This window comes from Dermochelys coriacea, chromosome 10, assembly GCF_009764565.3.
Source record: "Dermochelys coriacea isolate rDerCor1 chromosome 10, rDerCor1.pri.v4, whole genome shotgun sequence".
Classification (NCBI taxonomy): domain Eukaryota; kingdom Metazoa; phylum Chordata; order Testudines; family Dermochelyidae; genus Dermochelys; species Dermochelys coriacea.
This window is the reverse complement of record NC_050077.1, coordinates 32,612,639-32,629,703: the sequence shown is the minus strand read 5'-3', so window position 1 is coordinate 32,629,703 and position 17,065 is coordinate 32,612,639. Positions and strand designations below refer to the sequence as shown.

Sequence of the window (17,065 nt, the reverse complement as noted above, 5' to 3'; positions counted from 1 at the left end):
GGGAGAGGAAACTCTCATCTCTCTCTTAAGAATGCTCTAGTTCAACTTGAAGCTGTGGGCTTGATACAAAAATCACTGGGTGAGGTTCTCTGGCTTTTGCTATGCAGGATGCCCAACTGTTTGGTCAGAATGGTCCTTTCTGGCCTTAGTCTATGAATGCAGAACAGGGATGTTCCTGTCTTTCACTTGAGATACACAACATCTGCTTCCAGCCCTGGGAAGTCATGAGATTATCAGACCCTAAAATCTTCACATTTTAAAATCATTTTTGAGGTTTCTCTGGCTTTCTCTGAGCCCTGCCAGTTTTGACCGAAGGTAACCTAGGCACTTGGCTTTATCAGTAGGGGATACAAATATTGGAGTGTTTTAGTACTCTGGGAATATTTTGTCTCACCCTTTTCCTGTAACCCACAAGCAAATACAGAATGCCTGGGGGGGTGGGGTGGCTGAGAGGTGCTCTAAGTAACTTGCTTGTGGCTTTGCTACAAATAAGTAATGCATTAAAATCATGCTGATCAACCCTATATACCAAACCATCATGCATCTGATATGCAGTGTATAAATATTAGTGCTGTATTTTAACAAAGCTGGAGACCATTATCCTGTCATCCATCCCCTCCCTGAGCCTGAGGAATTTATGCTGCAGATGCCTCGGAATCTTGTTCTGCCAGTGACCTCCCAAATATCACAAAGGTCCGAAAGAACCATCCCCATTAACTACCCTGTTTTTTTTTTTTTATTATTATTATTTTCCCCCCACACACCCTTTGTGGTACTTGGGAGGACATTTGCTGTGGCAGAAAAATTTGGAGGTCAGTAGTCCATATTCCTTGAGCTCTTCAGCTCAAATCCAATACTACTGAAATTTGTAACCAGCCAGTTATTCTCCCTCTTGGAATCTTACAAGCAAATGTAGGACTGGATTGAAAACTTTCTGTATTTCACTGTAGATATTGATGCATCATCTTTAGCTGGGGCAAAGATTAAAATAATAAGGATGCTGCCTGCAGCTACTGCTTTTACCTAGTATGTTCTCTAAAGCATTCTATCTCTGAGGGTGTCCATCTTGAAACATTGTGGCTTTCCTAATAGATTGGAAATAGGTGTCCACTCCAATGAAGCTAGAACACTGTAGAGGCAAACCAGTGTTAACAGCGTTTGAGTAGTTACAGTTTAATTTGAAATACAGGTGGCTTCCATGGAGATAGTGAGCACGCTCTGTCTCTCTCTCTCATATTCATTTCTATATATCTTGTAGTGGAGCGTGACATGGGACTTTGTGTTCTTAAAGTAAAGTTTCTGCCATCTGGTACTATCCTGTTAGCCAGCCTGCATGAATACGGAGGCAGAGGATAATTTAAGCCTTCCTTGCTGCTAGAAGTATGAGGTGCATTTAAACCAGTTCCAGGTTAAGATATAATGTCAGTGAAACTTGCAAGGCTGGTTCAAGGACCTGGATGTTTGGCCCTTCCCTGTGTAATTATTTGTTCCATCCCATTTATTAAAACTTCAGCCTGGGGTGTTAGCAATTGCTAGGGAGGGAATCCACCAAGGGAGCTGTCATCACATGGGAGGAGTGGGCCTGAAGAAAGTTCCAGTCATTGTTAAAAGATCCTGGTAGTGGTGGGAGGGAGGCAGGAACAACAAGGGATAGAAATCGGGACCTGGAAGGAAAGGACAGTTTTCTCTCTCTCTTTGTGGGGGGACTGCAGGCCACTGGAACCAGCCCTGGGGTCATGGTGGCAATGGAATGGTTTATTATAGGCCCCAGTGTCTCTGTAGCTATAAGTGTAAGTGAAGGATTCATTGTCTGCAAATCCCACAAGCTTTACAGGGTTCTTTGACTTATTAAAAGCAAACTCCTCTCTTTAGGCAGAAAAAGTTCATGAGCTGAATGAAGACATAGGAAAACTGCTGGCTAAAGCTGAGCAGCTGGGAGCTGAAGGAAATGTGGATGAATCCCAAAAGATCCTGATGGAAGTGGAGAAGGTCCGAGCAAAGAAGAAAGAAGCAGAGGTTTGCCAACATCAACACTTACTATGTTCCCATGTTTTATGTAGTGGTGAACTGAATTAGTAAACAGAGCACATAGCACACAGCTGAGCAGCCTCCCCTCTCCATCTGCACAGTGAGTTAGCAAGTGATTGTTCTCAAAGAATGAAAGAAGATGAAATGTTCTCTGTAAGCTTTCATCCATCTAACAATGCCTGCTGCAGGGTTTCTTTCTTTGAAGCAGTTGGTACTAGCCATGATCAGAGAGCAGATACTGGATTAGATGGACCATTAGTCTGATCCAGTCGGGCAGTTCTTGTGTTCTTATTAGCAGGTGCTTTTTAGGTCTTTTTTTTTTTTTTTTTTTTAAGCAGGAGGTTGCATAGTAAGAGTAATTTCTTGTACAGATTTTACTGGAGTGTTAGAAGTGGTCCAAATGTTGAGAATGATATTCCTGTTTAAATTTAAAAAACTCACTTCAAGCTCTGTGAGGGTTGCATGTGTCCTGTGTGTGTTATGGTGGTTTCCCCTGGTTTTGAGCCGTCTCTGCCTCTCCGCAGGAAGAATACCGCAATTCCATGCCCGCATCCAGTTTCCAGCAGCAGAAGCTGCGTGTCTGTGAGGTGTGCTCTGCGTACCTTGGTCTCCATGACAATGACCGGCGTCTCGCTGATCACTTTGGAGGCAAATTACACTTGGGCTTCATTCAGATCCGTGAAAAACTGGACCAGTTAAGGGTAATCAGTTATATTTTAAACAGCATCCCTGCCCAACAGCTCTCCTGTGAATATTTGTTCATTTGATTTGTTTTGTAACCTGCTGTCTTTGGCTTGTATGGAAACTACACAGTCTTTGTTCTGAAACACTCTAAATTCAAGATAGATGAAACTCCAAGTGGAGGTTTGCCTTACCTCACTTCTGGTTCAACCCTGTAATGTCTGCTTAACTGAAATTGTACCCATAGAGGAACAGGGCAAAGAATTACACTAGACTGGCTTCCTCCTTACATAAATTGGGTTCTTGGTATGTTCTGAATTGGAGTCCATAGGTCTGGGCCACAATTTGCAACGGGAAGTCTGTCATTAGTTTTAAAAATGATACATATATTTGGGTTTTAGCATTTTATAAAGCACTCAGACCTACTGGTGAGATGCTGTAGCAATGCAAAGTGTGTTTACAGAGTGCTGACCATGGAGGTCTCAGTGAAGCAGAAGATGAAGTATTGATGATGGAATGATTTTCAAAACATGAGCTTGAAGTGAAGCTGGATGCACAGACAGTAGCTTGGCTCATGAATGGTAGAACTGACACTTGGTCAAGTCAGTCACGTCACAAACCTTACAAGTGAACTAGTGCTTTCTGCTTGCTCAGAGCAGGGTTCTCCATTCTGTGCTGTGATTGTTGAGTATTTGTATTACAATGAGGCCTAGAGGTGCTAACCAAAATCAGGGTCTCCTTGTACTAGGTGCTTTACATACACACAGTGAGAGACAGTCCCTGCCTTGAAGGGCCTACAGCCTAAACAGATAATGCTACAGCTAACAACCACAGGCACCCAGAGCTGTGTTCTTTGCACTGATATATGTTAGTGATACTTTTAATGGATGTAGGGGAAACACAGGACGTTGAATAGGGATCTTGGCAGGCAAGTAAGCAGCTGCTTTTCAAGTGTTAAATAATCTGTAACAGTCTGTACCATCCATGTTCTGCTTCCCAGCCTTCTGTCCCATCTCATAAGCAGTTCTTTATAGCCTCACTATTTAAAAAGCATAAACAAGATGACATGGGTAACTATAGGCCTGTTAGTCTGATATCGATCCTGGGCAAGGTAATAGATACTTGACTCGATTAATAAAGAATTAGAGGAGGGTAATATAATTAATACCAATCAGCATGGATTTATGGAAATCAGATCCTGTCAGACTAACTTGATGTCCTTTTTTTTTAATGAGATTACAGGTTTGCTTGATAAAGGTAATAGTGTTGATGTAATAATATACTGGGACTTCTGTAAGTTATTTGACATGATGCTACATGCTTTTTGATTAAAAAAAAACTCCAAGTGATAAAAAACCTAACATGGCACACATCAAATTGATTAAAAGCTGGCTAGCTGATAGGTTTCAAAGTGAAATTGTAAATAAGGAATCTCATTGAACAGGTGTGTTTTGGGGATGTTCTATGGCCTGTGTTATGCAGGAGGTCAGACAAAATGATCGCAATGGTCCCTTCTGGCCTTGGAATCTGAATCCCTTTCAAGCCAATAAAGAGACGACATGATGTGTTGGAAAAGGCAGATGTTGCACAAATCTATTGAATTACTGCATTTTGCCTCCAACTGCAAGGTCTTCCTGCTGTCTTAGTTTGCTCTCTTGTTGTTGTGTGTCTAATGCAGCATATGAATTCTTTCTCAACTTAGAAAATGGTGGCAGAAAAACAGGAGAAAAGAAACCAAGATCGTCTGAGGCGGAGAGAAGAGAGAGAAAGAGAGGAGAGAATGGGCAGACGGTGAGTGAAAGCAAGTGAGCCCCTCTGCAGGGATGGGCTGTAAAAGCATGCAGCTCTCATATTTGTGGCTGTTACAAGAGCCCTGAAAATGACAGACAAATCTTTTCCAAAATAATGCTGTCATTAAGGGCTAAGAGAGATCTGCTGTGGCATAGGCAATGGTGGCTAACCATGACAAAGCAGGTAAGCCTTGGGTCAGGCTCATTCTGGGCACTGTGGTGTTGTCCCTATGTAAGCTCCTAGGAGCACACTTGATTAAGAAAAAAAAAAAACTTTATAGTGCTTTTTTTATCTTTGGCTGCATTGCTGAAAGTTAGAGGCTCCTAGGAACTTTCAGGCATGTGCTGGCTTATCCCTTGCTTAAGAAATCAACTCTGAACACATGGCTTCAGCTATGGCCCATCTCTCTCCTTCCGAAATTACTAAGAAAGTGCTGCTGGGTCCGCTCAAATAGCTTCTGCCGTGCGCTAATTCCATGAACAGACTTCAGATTAGGGCATTGTACTGAAACAGCACCAATCTGTGAGTGAAGATGTTGAGGCAGGGAACAGATGGCAGGCATCTTCACTAATTAAGAACATAAGAAAAGCTAATACTGAGTCAGACCAAAGGTCCATCTAGCCCAGTATCCTGTCTTCCGACAGTGGCCAATGCCAGGTGCCCCAGAAGGAATGAACAGAACAGGTACTCCTAAAGTGATCCATCCCCTGTCACCCATTCCCAGCTTCTGGCAAACAGAGGCTGGGGACACCACCGCTGCCCATCCTGGCTAATAGCCATTGATGGACCTATCCACCATGAATTTATCTAGTTCTTTTTTGAACAGTGTTATAGTCTTGGCCTTCACAACATCTTCTGGCAAAGAGTTCCACAGGTTGACTGTGCGTTATGTGAAGAAATACTTCCTTTTGTTTGTTTTAAACCTGCTGCCTATTAATTTCATTTGGTGACCCCTAGTTCTTGTGTTATGAGAAGGAGTAAATAACACTTCCTCATTTACTTTCTCCACACCAGTCATAATTTTATAGACCTCTCTCATATCCTCCCTTAGTCGTCTCTTTTCCAAGCTGAAAAGTCCCAGTCTTATTAATCTCTCCTCATATGGCAGCCGTTCCATCCCCCTAATCATTCTTAAAAAGAAAAGGAGTACTGCATCCGATGAAGTGAGCTGTAGCTCACGAAAGCTTATGCTCAAATAAATTTGTTGGTCTCTGAGGTGCCATGAGTACTCCTTTTCTTTTTGCAAATACAGACTAACACGGCTGCTACTCTGAAAACTAATCATTCTTGTTGCCCTTTTCTGAACCTTTTCCAATTCCAATATATCTTTTTTGAGATGGGGAGACCACATCTGCATGCAGTATTCAAGATGTGAGTGTACCATGGATTTATATAGAAACAATATGATATTTTGTCTTATTTATCCCTTTCTTCAGCAGCTTTTCATACCTTACCAGTGAGGTGCTTTTGACTTACATTTGGGACACAGCCAGGAGTGCCAGGAATCTCCCTGCTATGGTTCTGCTTATTTCTGTTTGAGAAATCCCAGAGGGAGTGTGCTCTTCTTGGTGGCTTTCAGCTGTGGGTGGTTCTTGTTGTCTCTTGTTCAGTGTGGATGTAAATACCCTAGGGGAGTGTGAGACAACGTGGGCTATTGTGTTTGTATGCTGGTGACCCAGAAAGAGCTCTCTTCCTGCTTCCTCCAGTATGACTGATGGACGATGATATTGCATGGAAGCCAGCTGGCTTAAGCTCAGCCTGGACATGATGGTGCCTATTTGCAGGGAGCAGCCTCTGGGGGAACTGGCATATCTGAGTGCCCCATCAGTTGGCAGTGTCTCCCCATTCATTGTGAAAATGGTCCACAGTCTCAGGGCACTACTGCATACATCTCTGCAACGAGACCCACCCAACACGGTGTCCAGAAAATCCTTTCATTGCCTTTGGATGGCCAAAAACCTAGTTCTCCGCTCTCATAGAAGACCTTGCTTCAGTCGTTCTGCTTTTATGGCATCTAGGAAACGCTGTTGTAATGTGCTTTACCTTGGACCGATCAGAGGGCTGCTCAGCAGGCACCGATGTGGCTGGCGGATGAGGTCTCTGTGCTGGCTGCCAGGAATGCACCCACAAAAATGCAAGTTGCTGGTTCCTAAAAATGAAGCCCTAAATGGCTTACGGTCCAGCTGCCTCCTGGTAGCCTGTCTGTCTGACTCACCTCAGGGCCATAGCATGCCTGGATGCTATTGTGTGTATCTTAAGGAGAGGTTTCAGAGTAGCAGCCATGTTAAGACTAACATTATTTGCAAAAAGAAAAAACTGTATTTGCAAAAAGAAAAGGAGTACTTGTGGCACCTTAGAGACTAACAAATTTATTTGAGTATAAGCTTTCGTGAGCTACAGTCACTTCATCGGATGCATTTTCCACTGAATGCATCTGATGAAGTGAGCTGGAGCTCACAAAAGCTTATGCTCAAATAAATTTGTTAGTCTCTAAGGTGCCACAAGTACTCCTTATCTTAAGGAGAGTACTCTTTGTGGTAGCCTCTCAACTGTGGAGCTCACTTCTGCCAGAAACTCAACAAACCTGACCTGGCTGCCTTGAGAAAATGCTCAGAGTTCCTTTGGTCAATCTGTCCCACAATGCTGGCTCAGTTCCCCCAGAGGTTGCCTCCTCTCAGCTCCTCCTCACATCCTTCCAAAAGCCTGGTTCCTGGGGGTCAGGAGAGACGCAGGTTAATGGCTCCTTAGGTGTGGGATTCCTGGTGTGCCAGCTATTAGTGTTGGACCCCACGCCAGAACCAGCTGAGCATGATGCTTCTGGACATACACAACACTATACCTGCTAAGTGTTGGCCTGGAACCTCGCTTGGTACCTGCAGGCTCCCCTTATGGCTTCGCCTGAGCAGATACCGCAGTCCTTCTTCAGCCTTTGACCCATACAGAGCATACATACCCACCCCTCTGAAAGTTCAGGCCTCTTCCAGAGAGTCAGATAGCAGTCAATGCTTTGGAAGGGAACATTATGTTCCTAAAGCTGTCAGATTCCATACCTGTTAGAGCGTGACATTTTTATTTAAAGATACAGTAGGGAACACCAAAAATGATCTTAAACATCACCTGTCTATAGGAAGGCTCTACTGTTCTATTTGTCAAGTTGAATTACATCACAGGAGTAAGACAATGTTGATTTAACTTCTTTCTCATGTATCAGCTGTACCTTAAGCTCAGCTTGTCGGCACCACCTCAGCATGTTCTAAATCTGTCTAGCTCCAAGTTCAGTTCCAACCTTGTTACTGTTCTGTTAGCAGAATTCCCTTTTTATCTTCCAGTGCTATAATTGAATAATAATAATTCCTTGTGGCTAAGTCATGATACATACTGACTTCATTCAGTAAATGCACCCTCTCAGTAGAGTCCCTTCCTTAGTATGGGGTTCTGTCCTCTTAGCCAGGTATTGTTTTAAATGGACATTATTAAACAAGACTTCACCCTTCACTCAATACTTCTTTCATGTAATTTTCTGTTAATTGGATGTGTGCAAGGTTAAGCTGCCAGAAGGGAGTTATTGCAAAATTAAAGGTTGAACATGCAACCTTAAGTCTGAGCTACTGCGCAACTCCTTATGATAACTTTAAAATTCATGGTCCCAAGAAATCTCAACTACATGTGTCTAAGGCAGTGACCTTCAGTCTGCGGACCCCAGGTTCAAAACCACTGTTCTATAGTAATGACAATCTTTTGTGGACCCCTTAGACATAGTCTGCAGACCCTCAGGGGTCCACGGACCACTGGTCTAAGGTGGAAGACAAATGATGAGATGTTAATACTGTACATAACAGAGGGCAGCATGCATACTTAACACTATAGCGAATGGGGGAGTTCTGGTTTTGTATTGAATAGTTACATGGAGCACGCGAAACCAAGTTGAACTAATGCAGTTTTTTGGAGTTGAACAAGCCATTGATGTACATCTGATTTCCACTACACTAGTGGTCCCAGTTGAGGGGCCAAGCTACTTTGGTGTGTTGCAATGTCCTTGAGAACAGCGATGTTATAGAATGGGGGAATCTTATGAAAACCCGTATTGATGTCATGACATTTCTTTGTTCGCTCTCTGAAATAAACTTTGCTCTTCTTTCTAGGTCTGGCTCCAAAAATAGAGATCGCAGAAGGTCAGTATGTAAATCTTACGAAGGCTTCTTCAAATGCAGCATGTGCATGTGCTTGTTCCTGCCTAGTTTAATTGTGTTTGGTTCCTGGGTATAGTAATCAGAAGCCTGATAATACTTTCAGCAGCTGCCATGATGCCCCAGACCCACCTGTTGCCCTCGTTGAATGAAAATGGGAACTGCCACAAGTGCACTTTCCAGACCCTACGCTTCCCTAGTCTCTAAAAGTGATCTGTGGGGGCAGAGGAATGCAGTAACTTGAGAGAGAAGAAGTGCTGACTACTCCAGACATCCAGGGAATAGGGCACTGGGCACATTAACTCCAGCATTTAAACAAGTGAATATGCTGGATGCCGGTTTGCAGTAGAATGTCTGTATCGTTTGTGTGCACAGAGCTTTGCAGTCCCTGAATGGAAGGCGCTTCGTAAGTACAAAGTTGGGATTCCTGCAACTGTAGATGGATGCCAGATGTCCCTGGCACATCCAGTACAATGGCATGCTGTGCCAGGGACAACTTTGTGATCATTTAACCTTTCTCCCCACTTCTTTAAAAATATATTTGTACCCTTTGCTGCTTGTTTTAGCACAGAGTGAAATGAGTTCACTTTTTAAAGTGCAGCATTTTCATAGGAAAGAGTTCATTTGCAGTCCTTCTAAAGATCTTGCATGGCACTTCCCATAGCCATTTATTCTTCAGCTTCTCTTTCTTTGATGTGTGAATCCCATTTCTGACTGCTGCACTGTAGCTATGCGCTATATCAGCATGTGTTTGAATGGGTATTGAGGTTGCCAGCTGATTTCCCGTTTGGAATTTACCAGCTTTGGGTTCTTGTTGATTGCCCTCCATTGCAGGATGGTGTTTACTCCCTGGGCTGGGCTGCCTTCTACGTTAGGAAGGATGTATAGTGAAGCACAACTGAAGTTGGCTGCTGCTGTCTCTTTAGATGCACTGTTACTTTGGAATGCCCCTGTCTTGACTGTATTGGCAGGGAGGTGTCTCATGTACAGAATCTTGGGATTTGAAACAGCTTGTGTTCTCTCAGATCACGATCTCGGGACAGGAGACGAAGGCGCTCAAGATCTGCTTCCCGTGAGAAACGAAAGTCCCGCTCCAGGTCCCGAGAGCGAGACAGACACAGACGCCATCGGAGCCGCTCACGCAGCCATAGCAGAGGTCACCGCCGTGGTTCCAGAGACAGGAGTTCAAAACACAAGTATGTACTCCCCTTCACACAGCACCACTATCAGGGAGGCCCTTCTGTGGAAGTCCTTGATGTCGTGAATGGCCTTTCCACCCAGAGGGAGCGGGGCTAACTTGCAAGTTAGGAACTAAAGCATGGAGGACAGCGGCTTTCAACCTTTTTTCATTTGCGGACACCTAAAAAATTTCAAATGGAGGTGCAGACTCCTTTGGAAAACTTAAACATAGTCTGCGGACACCCAGGTTGAAAATCACTGTTCTGTGAGAACTGTGATTAATCCCCAAGCCTGTGAAGTTCTTCCCCATGGTCATCTGCAGATGATGGTGCCAGGGAGCAAGTTGAGGCATGACTGGTGTAATAGAGTCCCAGCTTAGAGATGTGTGTCTAAAGGAGAACTTTTGTTTTCCTTTTTAAATCTCAACGTGAGGGCCCGCTGCTAGGGAAACCTTTCCCTCACTCACGCCTCTATAGAAAAAGGCCAAAGAGCCTGCTGGGGCAAATCTGGAACTTCCCTCTTGGCCTGTTTAAAGCAAAGTACAAGAGGGATGTTGGGCATCAGCATGCCATGGGCTGGCTACTGCTTGCACAGCTGCCTCCTGGTATGGGTCTATATCCTCTAAGCATTGAAGGGGGGACTAAGAGACGTGTTCTTTTTTTGGTGGGTTGTCATTGGGAAGGGGCTATATTGTTTGCTGGAGCCTGGACTACATCTTGATCGGTCTCTGGCATGTTCTGGCAGGAGGGATGGACGGTTCTCTAGGAATTCCCATGTTTTGGGAGGGCAAGGGTACTGCAGGAGTTACGGCATTTCCCCTTTACTCATCTCTTCCCTCACGGTCCCATATTACAGAAGAGCATGATGTGTCTCTTCGGGAGCTGGACCCTAAAACAGTCCCTGGGTTAGTGGAAGGGTGGGAGCAGGTACCAGAGTAATATTAAATGCTCTGCACCTCAAGGGACGAGCATGCTCCCTTGCAGCACTTGAAAGTCCAAAAGCCAGGGATCTAAAAGCTGATCCTGTATATGCACGCATGTCACCAGGCTTTTCGCTGAAGTCAGCTACAGCATGCTCTAATGGTACTCTGGACATCTTTGAGGAAGCTGTGTTTAGTACGGCATCCCCTTCTTGAACCTACCTGAGTAAAATGCAAATGATATACAACACATTATGCACACACTTTGCTTGTGCGACTGCTAGCCCAGGAGCTAAGGGGAATAAGAAGGGTTTTTACAGATATGTGAAGGGGGAGGGAAAGAAGCAACAGAGAGAAAGTAGGCCTGTTAATAAATAAGGGGGGTGAAAATAATGTTGACTCTCACAAATGGCTGAGATACTAAAGTCCTTTTTTAAATCTGTCTTGAACATGAAAAATAAAGAAAAGAAGTTTGGACAATTAGGAAGTGAGGAAGACTCTCTAATAACTATTGCTAAAGAGCAGGTAAGGGAATACTTCGGAAAACTTCAACATATACAAACTAGCCCCCTTGGATAACATGTGCACCATAAGAATTGGCTAACAAACTTATTGTTCCAGTGACGGGCATTTCTGAAAACTCATAAACTGGGAGGTTCCAGAACATTGGCGAAAAGCCAGTGGCAATCCCATTTTCTAAAAAGGAATTAGTGAGCCTGGCAATTACTGTTCCATAGCAAAGCAGAGCTCTCCAAACATCTGGAAACTAATGGAATTATGGGCATGAGGCACCATTGAGGGGATGGGCTAAAGAATACACCTTCTCAAACAGGCTAGCTTGTTTTGGGGACTGAATGACCAATGTAGAGATGAAGACAAAATGGTGGCCGTGATATATCTGGGTGTTATGACAGCATTTGATATAGTGTCTCAACCTTACCTTCCAGAGTAATTTAACCTTGTATGTAAATAAAACCCTATGCCAACCTTTTGTGGCTGCAAAGGAAATGTTTCTATACCATGGGAGCTCTAGAATAAAATGCTTCCCATGCCCTCTGAACCTGATGGTGTAAGGAACCTGATGGGAATAGCCCCTCTTGAAGGGTGCTCGATGACTAGTTGACTCTTAGCTTAGGTCACTACTGGAAGATTGGGCCTAAAAAGTTAGTTTACTTAATTCTGCCTAGGCCGAAGTAGTGAAGCCTTGATTAAAGTCCTAGCTATCTTATGATAATGTGTGCTACCAGAGTGGTCCCTGAGTCCAAAATTACAGCTGTGTTTTGAACAGAGGATGCTGGCAAAACTGACAGTTCTCAAGAGGCAAAGTACCAAAAGCCCAGGACTACACAAACATTTGAGCCCAAGGAAGAGAGTCAATTTAACGTAAAGGAGCACTCTAGCCACTGTCTCACAGTATCCCCAAAAGTGCTGTAAGAGAAACAGAAATAGAGCTGAAGTGAGAGGAACCATACACACTTCTACTGTTGTCCAGTAGGCAACACCTTAAAGAATCTCTAGTGTCAAGCTATTTATGGGAAGAGTGACAAAGCCTACATCTGAAGAAGTGGGGTTTTTACCCACGAAAGCTTATGCTCAAATAAATCTGTTCGTCTTTAAGGTGCCACCGGACTCCTTGTTGTTTTTGTGGATACAGACTAACACAGCTCCCCCCTGATACTTAGAGCCTACATATTTCTCTTGCCGCTGAGAAATGTTCCTTGACTTTCACAAACCAGTCAGATGATGGTGACACTTACACAAAGGTCACCGAGAGACTGTCTGGTCTTTCAGTTCACTACAGGGTGACCTGTAGTCCTGACATAGCATTATATATGCATGTGCCTCCTGGAACATACTTTATTTCCTGATAGAAATGGCTCTTTGCCATCAAGTGCACATTTATGAATGCAAAATTTTACAGTGGTTTGGTTTGTACTTCAGATCCTCTAGAGACCGATCTTCAAGAGAAAAGTCACGAGACAGAGAGAGGAAAGAGAAGAGCTCTTCTGAAAGACGGCATGAGAGCACAAATGGCAAATCTCGTTCCAAGAGATCGGAGGAGAGAGAAGCTGGCGAGATCTGAACTCAAATGATCTGTATTGCACTGTAAATAATCTGATAAACATTCTACAAAGCCTAAATTTCCCATTTATATTTACTGAACACAACTCATCTTTTGTAGTTTTGAATTTTTATTATTTGGCAGATAGCTGTGAGTTTGTAGAGATACAGAGTTACTTACTGTTTACCAGGATTTTGTTTTAGTAGGAATAAATAAATCGATGAATTGACTTCAACCCAGGTCAGTGATTTACATACGTGTTGATTGGCATGACCCAAGGAATGCAGCAGTTAGAGCTAGTGCTGTGGTTGGAAACGTAACCTGCTGCATCATTTGTAACACTTATACCCTTTTGGAATGTTCACTTGTCCCTTCACGCAATTGGAGTTTGAGATCATCAGTAGCACTGGTGCTACCTCAATTCACATTTTTCCTTTGGTTTGTGCACATTCAGAGGAATGTAAGGTTTTTCTGACTTTTTTTTAAGTGCTTAGTAACTCATTTTGTGTTCCAATGTTTGAGAAACATCTTGGTATTCCAGCTAATTTAGGACAAACAAAACTAGCCCCTAATTTCCCTCTTAAACAACTCCATTTCATCTTCATGATGATGACCAAAGTACCTGGGGCACAATACCGAGATACGCCTGGGCCTATCCCTAGTAATATTTACACATACCTACTATAAAAATCCTGTGTTCAAGTGAAACACAATATCTGGATTGATCTCTGTAACCGAGTTCAGTCATGCTTAATGGAGGTAGCCTTCCAATCAGGGTGGAGCAGAATTGTACTTTGTACATGTGATCGGCACCTTGAGGTGTGGTCTCTTAAGACAGGAGGTTGCCTAATAAGGGTGGGCCCTTGGCCTGGTTTCTGTGTATATGAATTTACATTGAACTGACTTATCTCATCGGTGCTTACAACTGAGGTGAAAGGAACTTGGGCTATAACACAGTGTGGGAAGAATCAAATATCTGTAACTAAATGTATTTTAAAATTAGGGAGGAAAAACTTCCTCTGAGTTCGCTGTGCCAGCCACAGTGGTGATCACAAGGATTGTGTTATTGTGAGACTTCCCACAGAATAACTTAGCTGAAGCAGTTAGTATGTGCAGAAACATGAACTAAAGTAATGTAACTCCAGCGACTGTTGTCCAGTTTTGACTTCTCAGGCTACTCATTAATTAGGCAGGTGTCTGAAATTAACACGGTTAAATCTTAACATTTTCCCGTAGTGGAAACTTAAGGTATTTGTAAATACTATTGCATTAGTGTGGCCAGCGTGTTGGGGTTTTCCAGCCATTTTTTTCCTTGCTGAGCCTCTGATAATTCACTTAACTCTTCAATTTCCTTTAATTTGGGGGGGTGTGGGTTTTTTTTTTTTTTTTTTTTTTTTTTTTTGCAGAGGTGCAGGAGTTGTCCTTGGTGTGTTAGTCTTCTAGATGCATGTTTAGGTATTGGGGGAATCTAGTTCCTTTTTGTTTTACAACTAATATTGCATTTTAATTATTGTTTTGTAATCTCTGTGTATTGCAGTTGGTGAGCTCCTGCTTTTCAGGGCTCTTATTTACAAGGTCATCATTAGAATAAATTTAACCTGTGATGAGGGAACATCACACAGGTTGGCAGTTGATTGATATGCTGGGCTCAACTCTTATCTTCAGTTACACCTGCAGCTCCTGTTGAAGCCAATGGAAGGGGTGTACATGTTGCTGAGAGCAGGGCCTGGCCCGGCCCAGCATATTTCCTTTCTAGGAACACAAAGGATCTAATAAATAAAACTCTAAAGCTGATCACACAAGTGTAATGGAGTGTTAGAAAGGGAACCCACCATGCATTGATTTGTTGTATGTTGCGGTTTATCATGTTGGAGCATTTTGTTCTTTATAGCACCTTTGCTTATGAGGAGTTTTGGTCTAAGTATAAAAATGTAAGTAAAATAAGCTGTTCTCTTGCCAGTCTTACTCACATTAAAGATTTATGTTTGTGGCTTGGAGTGGTACTCTGGCTTTTGTATACTAGTCTAGTATCTGCACCCTGCTGTTGTTGCACTGACATTGTTCCTTTTAATGGATCCCAAAGCCATTGACCTGACCAGTAAATTCTGCAAATTACTGGGTTACTGTAACTTTTGGAAAAATCATTTCATAATCACTCTAAAGACCAGCACTGGCAGCAGTCCTGCTCCATGTCATGGGGAATGCAATGCCTCTTGTGTATGCAAACCATTGCTGCTTTTATATTTAAATGTTTGGAAAACTGTAAGAATGAAAACAAGCTGTTGCATTGGAAAGGGTGTAGCTTCCTTTATTGTGCATTTCCAAATGCTGAGCTACTGCCATGTCCTGGAGTGAGTGCTCATTGGGTAGAGACTCTCTGTGCATTGCAATTCAGGGCAATTCTTTATTGCATTGGCCAGAGCTGTCTCTGTACCTACCTGTTGCTGTCATCCCATCCAAAAAGGCTGTTACTGTGCCTTTCTGCAGCACATGCTGGTCAGTATTATGTTGAATTTTCAGTGCCAATGTATTCACGAAGTGCACCATACTTTACCTATAAATAAAAGGTGGGAACTGTTGGCACTTCAAATGTTTTACTAAGCAAATGAAAAAAGAAAATGAGTACTTGTGGCACCTTAGAGACTAACAAATTTATTTGAGCATAAGCTTTCGTGAGTTACAGCTCGCTTCAAGGTGCCACAAGTACTCATTTTCTTTTTGCGAATACAGACTAACATGGCTGCTATTCTGAAACCTAAGCAAATGAAGTAATGCTGATACTTTTCCTTACTAACTACTTGGCATGTGTATATGGTATGACACTGTGGTTGAAACTAGCAAATCCGTGCAATACTGCAGCTTTCAAATACACTGAGCAAGGATTCTGCTAGAAACAATGAGGTGAGTGTCAATGCTATGACTTGCATACTGTTCTCCTGGCTAGTGTGATTAGCTGCACTTCCACTTTCCTTCTCTTATCCTCTCAGCTCCGTGCATGTGGCTACTGCTGAGGGGGTTAATACATAAGATACCAACCTAAATATCCAGGTCACTACCAGCTCCCCCCATGATAGGTGGTTGAGGAATTGATCTTCAGCTGTGACTAATCTGGCCTGCCTTTAAGCTTTTGGGTACTATCTAGCCTGGGACTAGAATTTAGAGACTTGCTTCATCTTGTCCACTGCCACTGCCCCTTGCTCAGATAGGGCATTTTAATTTAAGCTCTGTCTATGCACTTAGATATGCATGCCAGCTTGCTGCAAACTAACTTGCACTAGCCAGCCGTACATTAACTGTCCCTGTGGACCTGGCAGCTGTGCACACAGAGTTCTCTAGTGTGCTCTTATTTACTCCCATTCAAAGCAGTATATATTATAGCGACAACGGGACTTCTAGGGCGGAGTTGCGGAGTCCGTGCAGATAGTGCAGAGCAGGCTAGATTTACAACCCAGTTTGTCATAAACTAAGTGTTCAGCTAGACAAGCCCCTAGTGAACTGTGTCCAGTTGTGATGCCCACAATTCAAGAAGGATGTTGATTGACGCTCGAAAGCTTGTCTCTTTAACAGAAGTTGGTCCAATAAATGATGTGTGTGTGTGTGTGTCTCGTATCCTAACACCAACATGACTCCACCAACACTGCAAATGTTTGCTCTCTCCTATTGGATCTCTGCAGTGACAGGATACATTGGAAGCTTAAAACATTCTTTCAGCACTCACTCGTATTGCTGGAACTGCCAGTACACTTTGTGCCAATTGATACAGCTTGGACATGCCATTTTTATGATGTTCCCAGTAGTTTAATATGTTTTTCTTACTGAGAAATAGCTCAGCTGTAAATGAACCAAGAACTGTCCCAATCCTTTTTTGCAATTTCCTGCGTCCAGATAGCTCTTCCTTTTTGGAGATTTTCATGAGTTTTAAGAAGTTCCAAATCATCATTTGATATTTCAATTTCAGATGTGTCTGACATTGATTCTATGACATCATTATTGCAATGGTGGCAGGAGACCAGGCTGTTTGGAAAAGGTGATCTGAAATGGGCACTCTGCTCCATGAGCAAGAGAAATGAACAAATGAAACATTTCCATTTTTGTCCACATTTTGGGTAAATTAAATGATGCCTTGATTTTGTCCTCCTCTGCCAGTAGGAGTTGGTGATATCCAGGATCAAGGTATATACATAAGAGAAAATACAATTTTCAAAACAGCTTTGTTCT

General features: G+C 43.0%; 1 protein-coding gene across 7 annotated transcripts in view; it reads left to right on the top strand.

The window, feature by feature from the left end:
• Positions 1 to 14,844, top strand: part of LUC7L (LUC7 like) — a 36,135-nt gene extending 21,291 nt beyond the window's left edge. For 6 of the 7 annotated variants that reach the window (XM_038419078.2, XM_038419080.2, XM_038419086.2 and 3 more), the window contains 6 exons: positions 1,873 to 2,016; positions 2,553 to 2,729; positions 4,412 to 4,500; positions 8,643 to 8,672; positions 9,713 to 9,883; positions 12,727 to 14,844. In XM_038419078.2, the coding sequence (XP_038275006.2) occupies positions 1,873 to 2,016; positions 2,553 to 2,729; positions 4,412 to 4,500; positions 8,643 to 8,672; positions 9,713 to 9,883; positions 12,727 to 12,868 (753 nt within the window). In that variant the 3' untranslated portion in view covers positions 12,869 to 14,844. Of the gene's footprint in view, positions 1 to 1,872; positions 2,017 to 2,552; positions 2,730 to 4,411; positions 4,501 to 8,642; positions 8,673 to 9,712; positions 9,884 to 11,248; positions 11,311 to 12,726 lie in introns of all 7 variants that reach the window. The other variant, XM_038419079.2, reaches the window with a different exon arrangement.
• Positions 14,845 to 17,065: the final 2,221 nt, after the last annotated feature.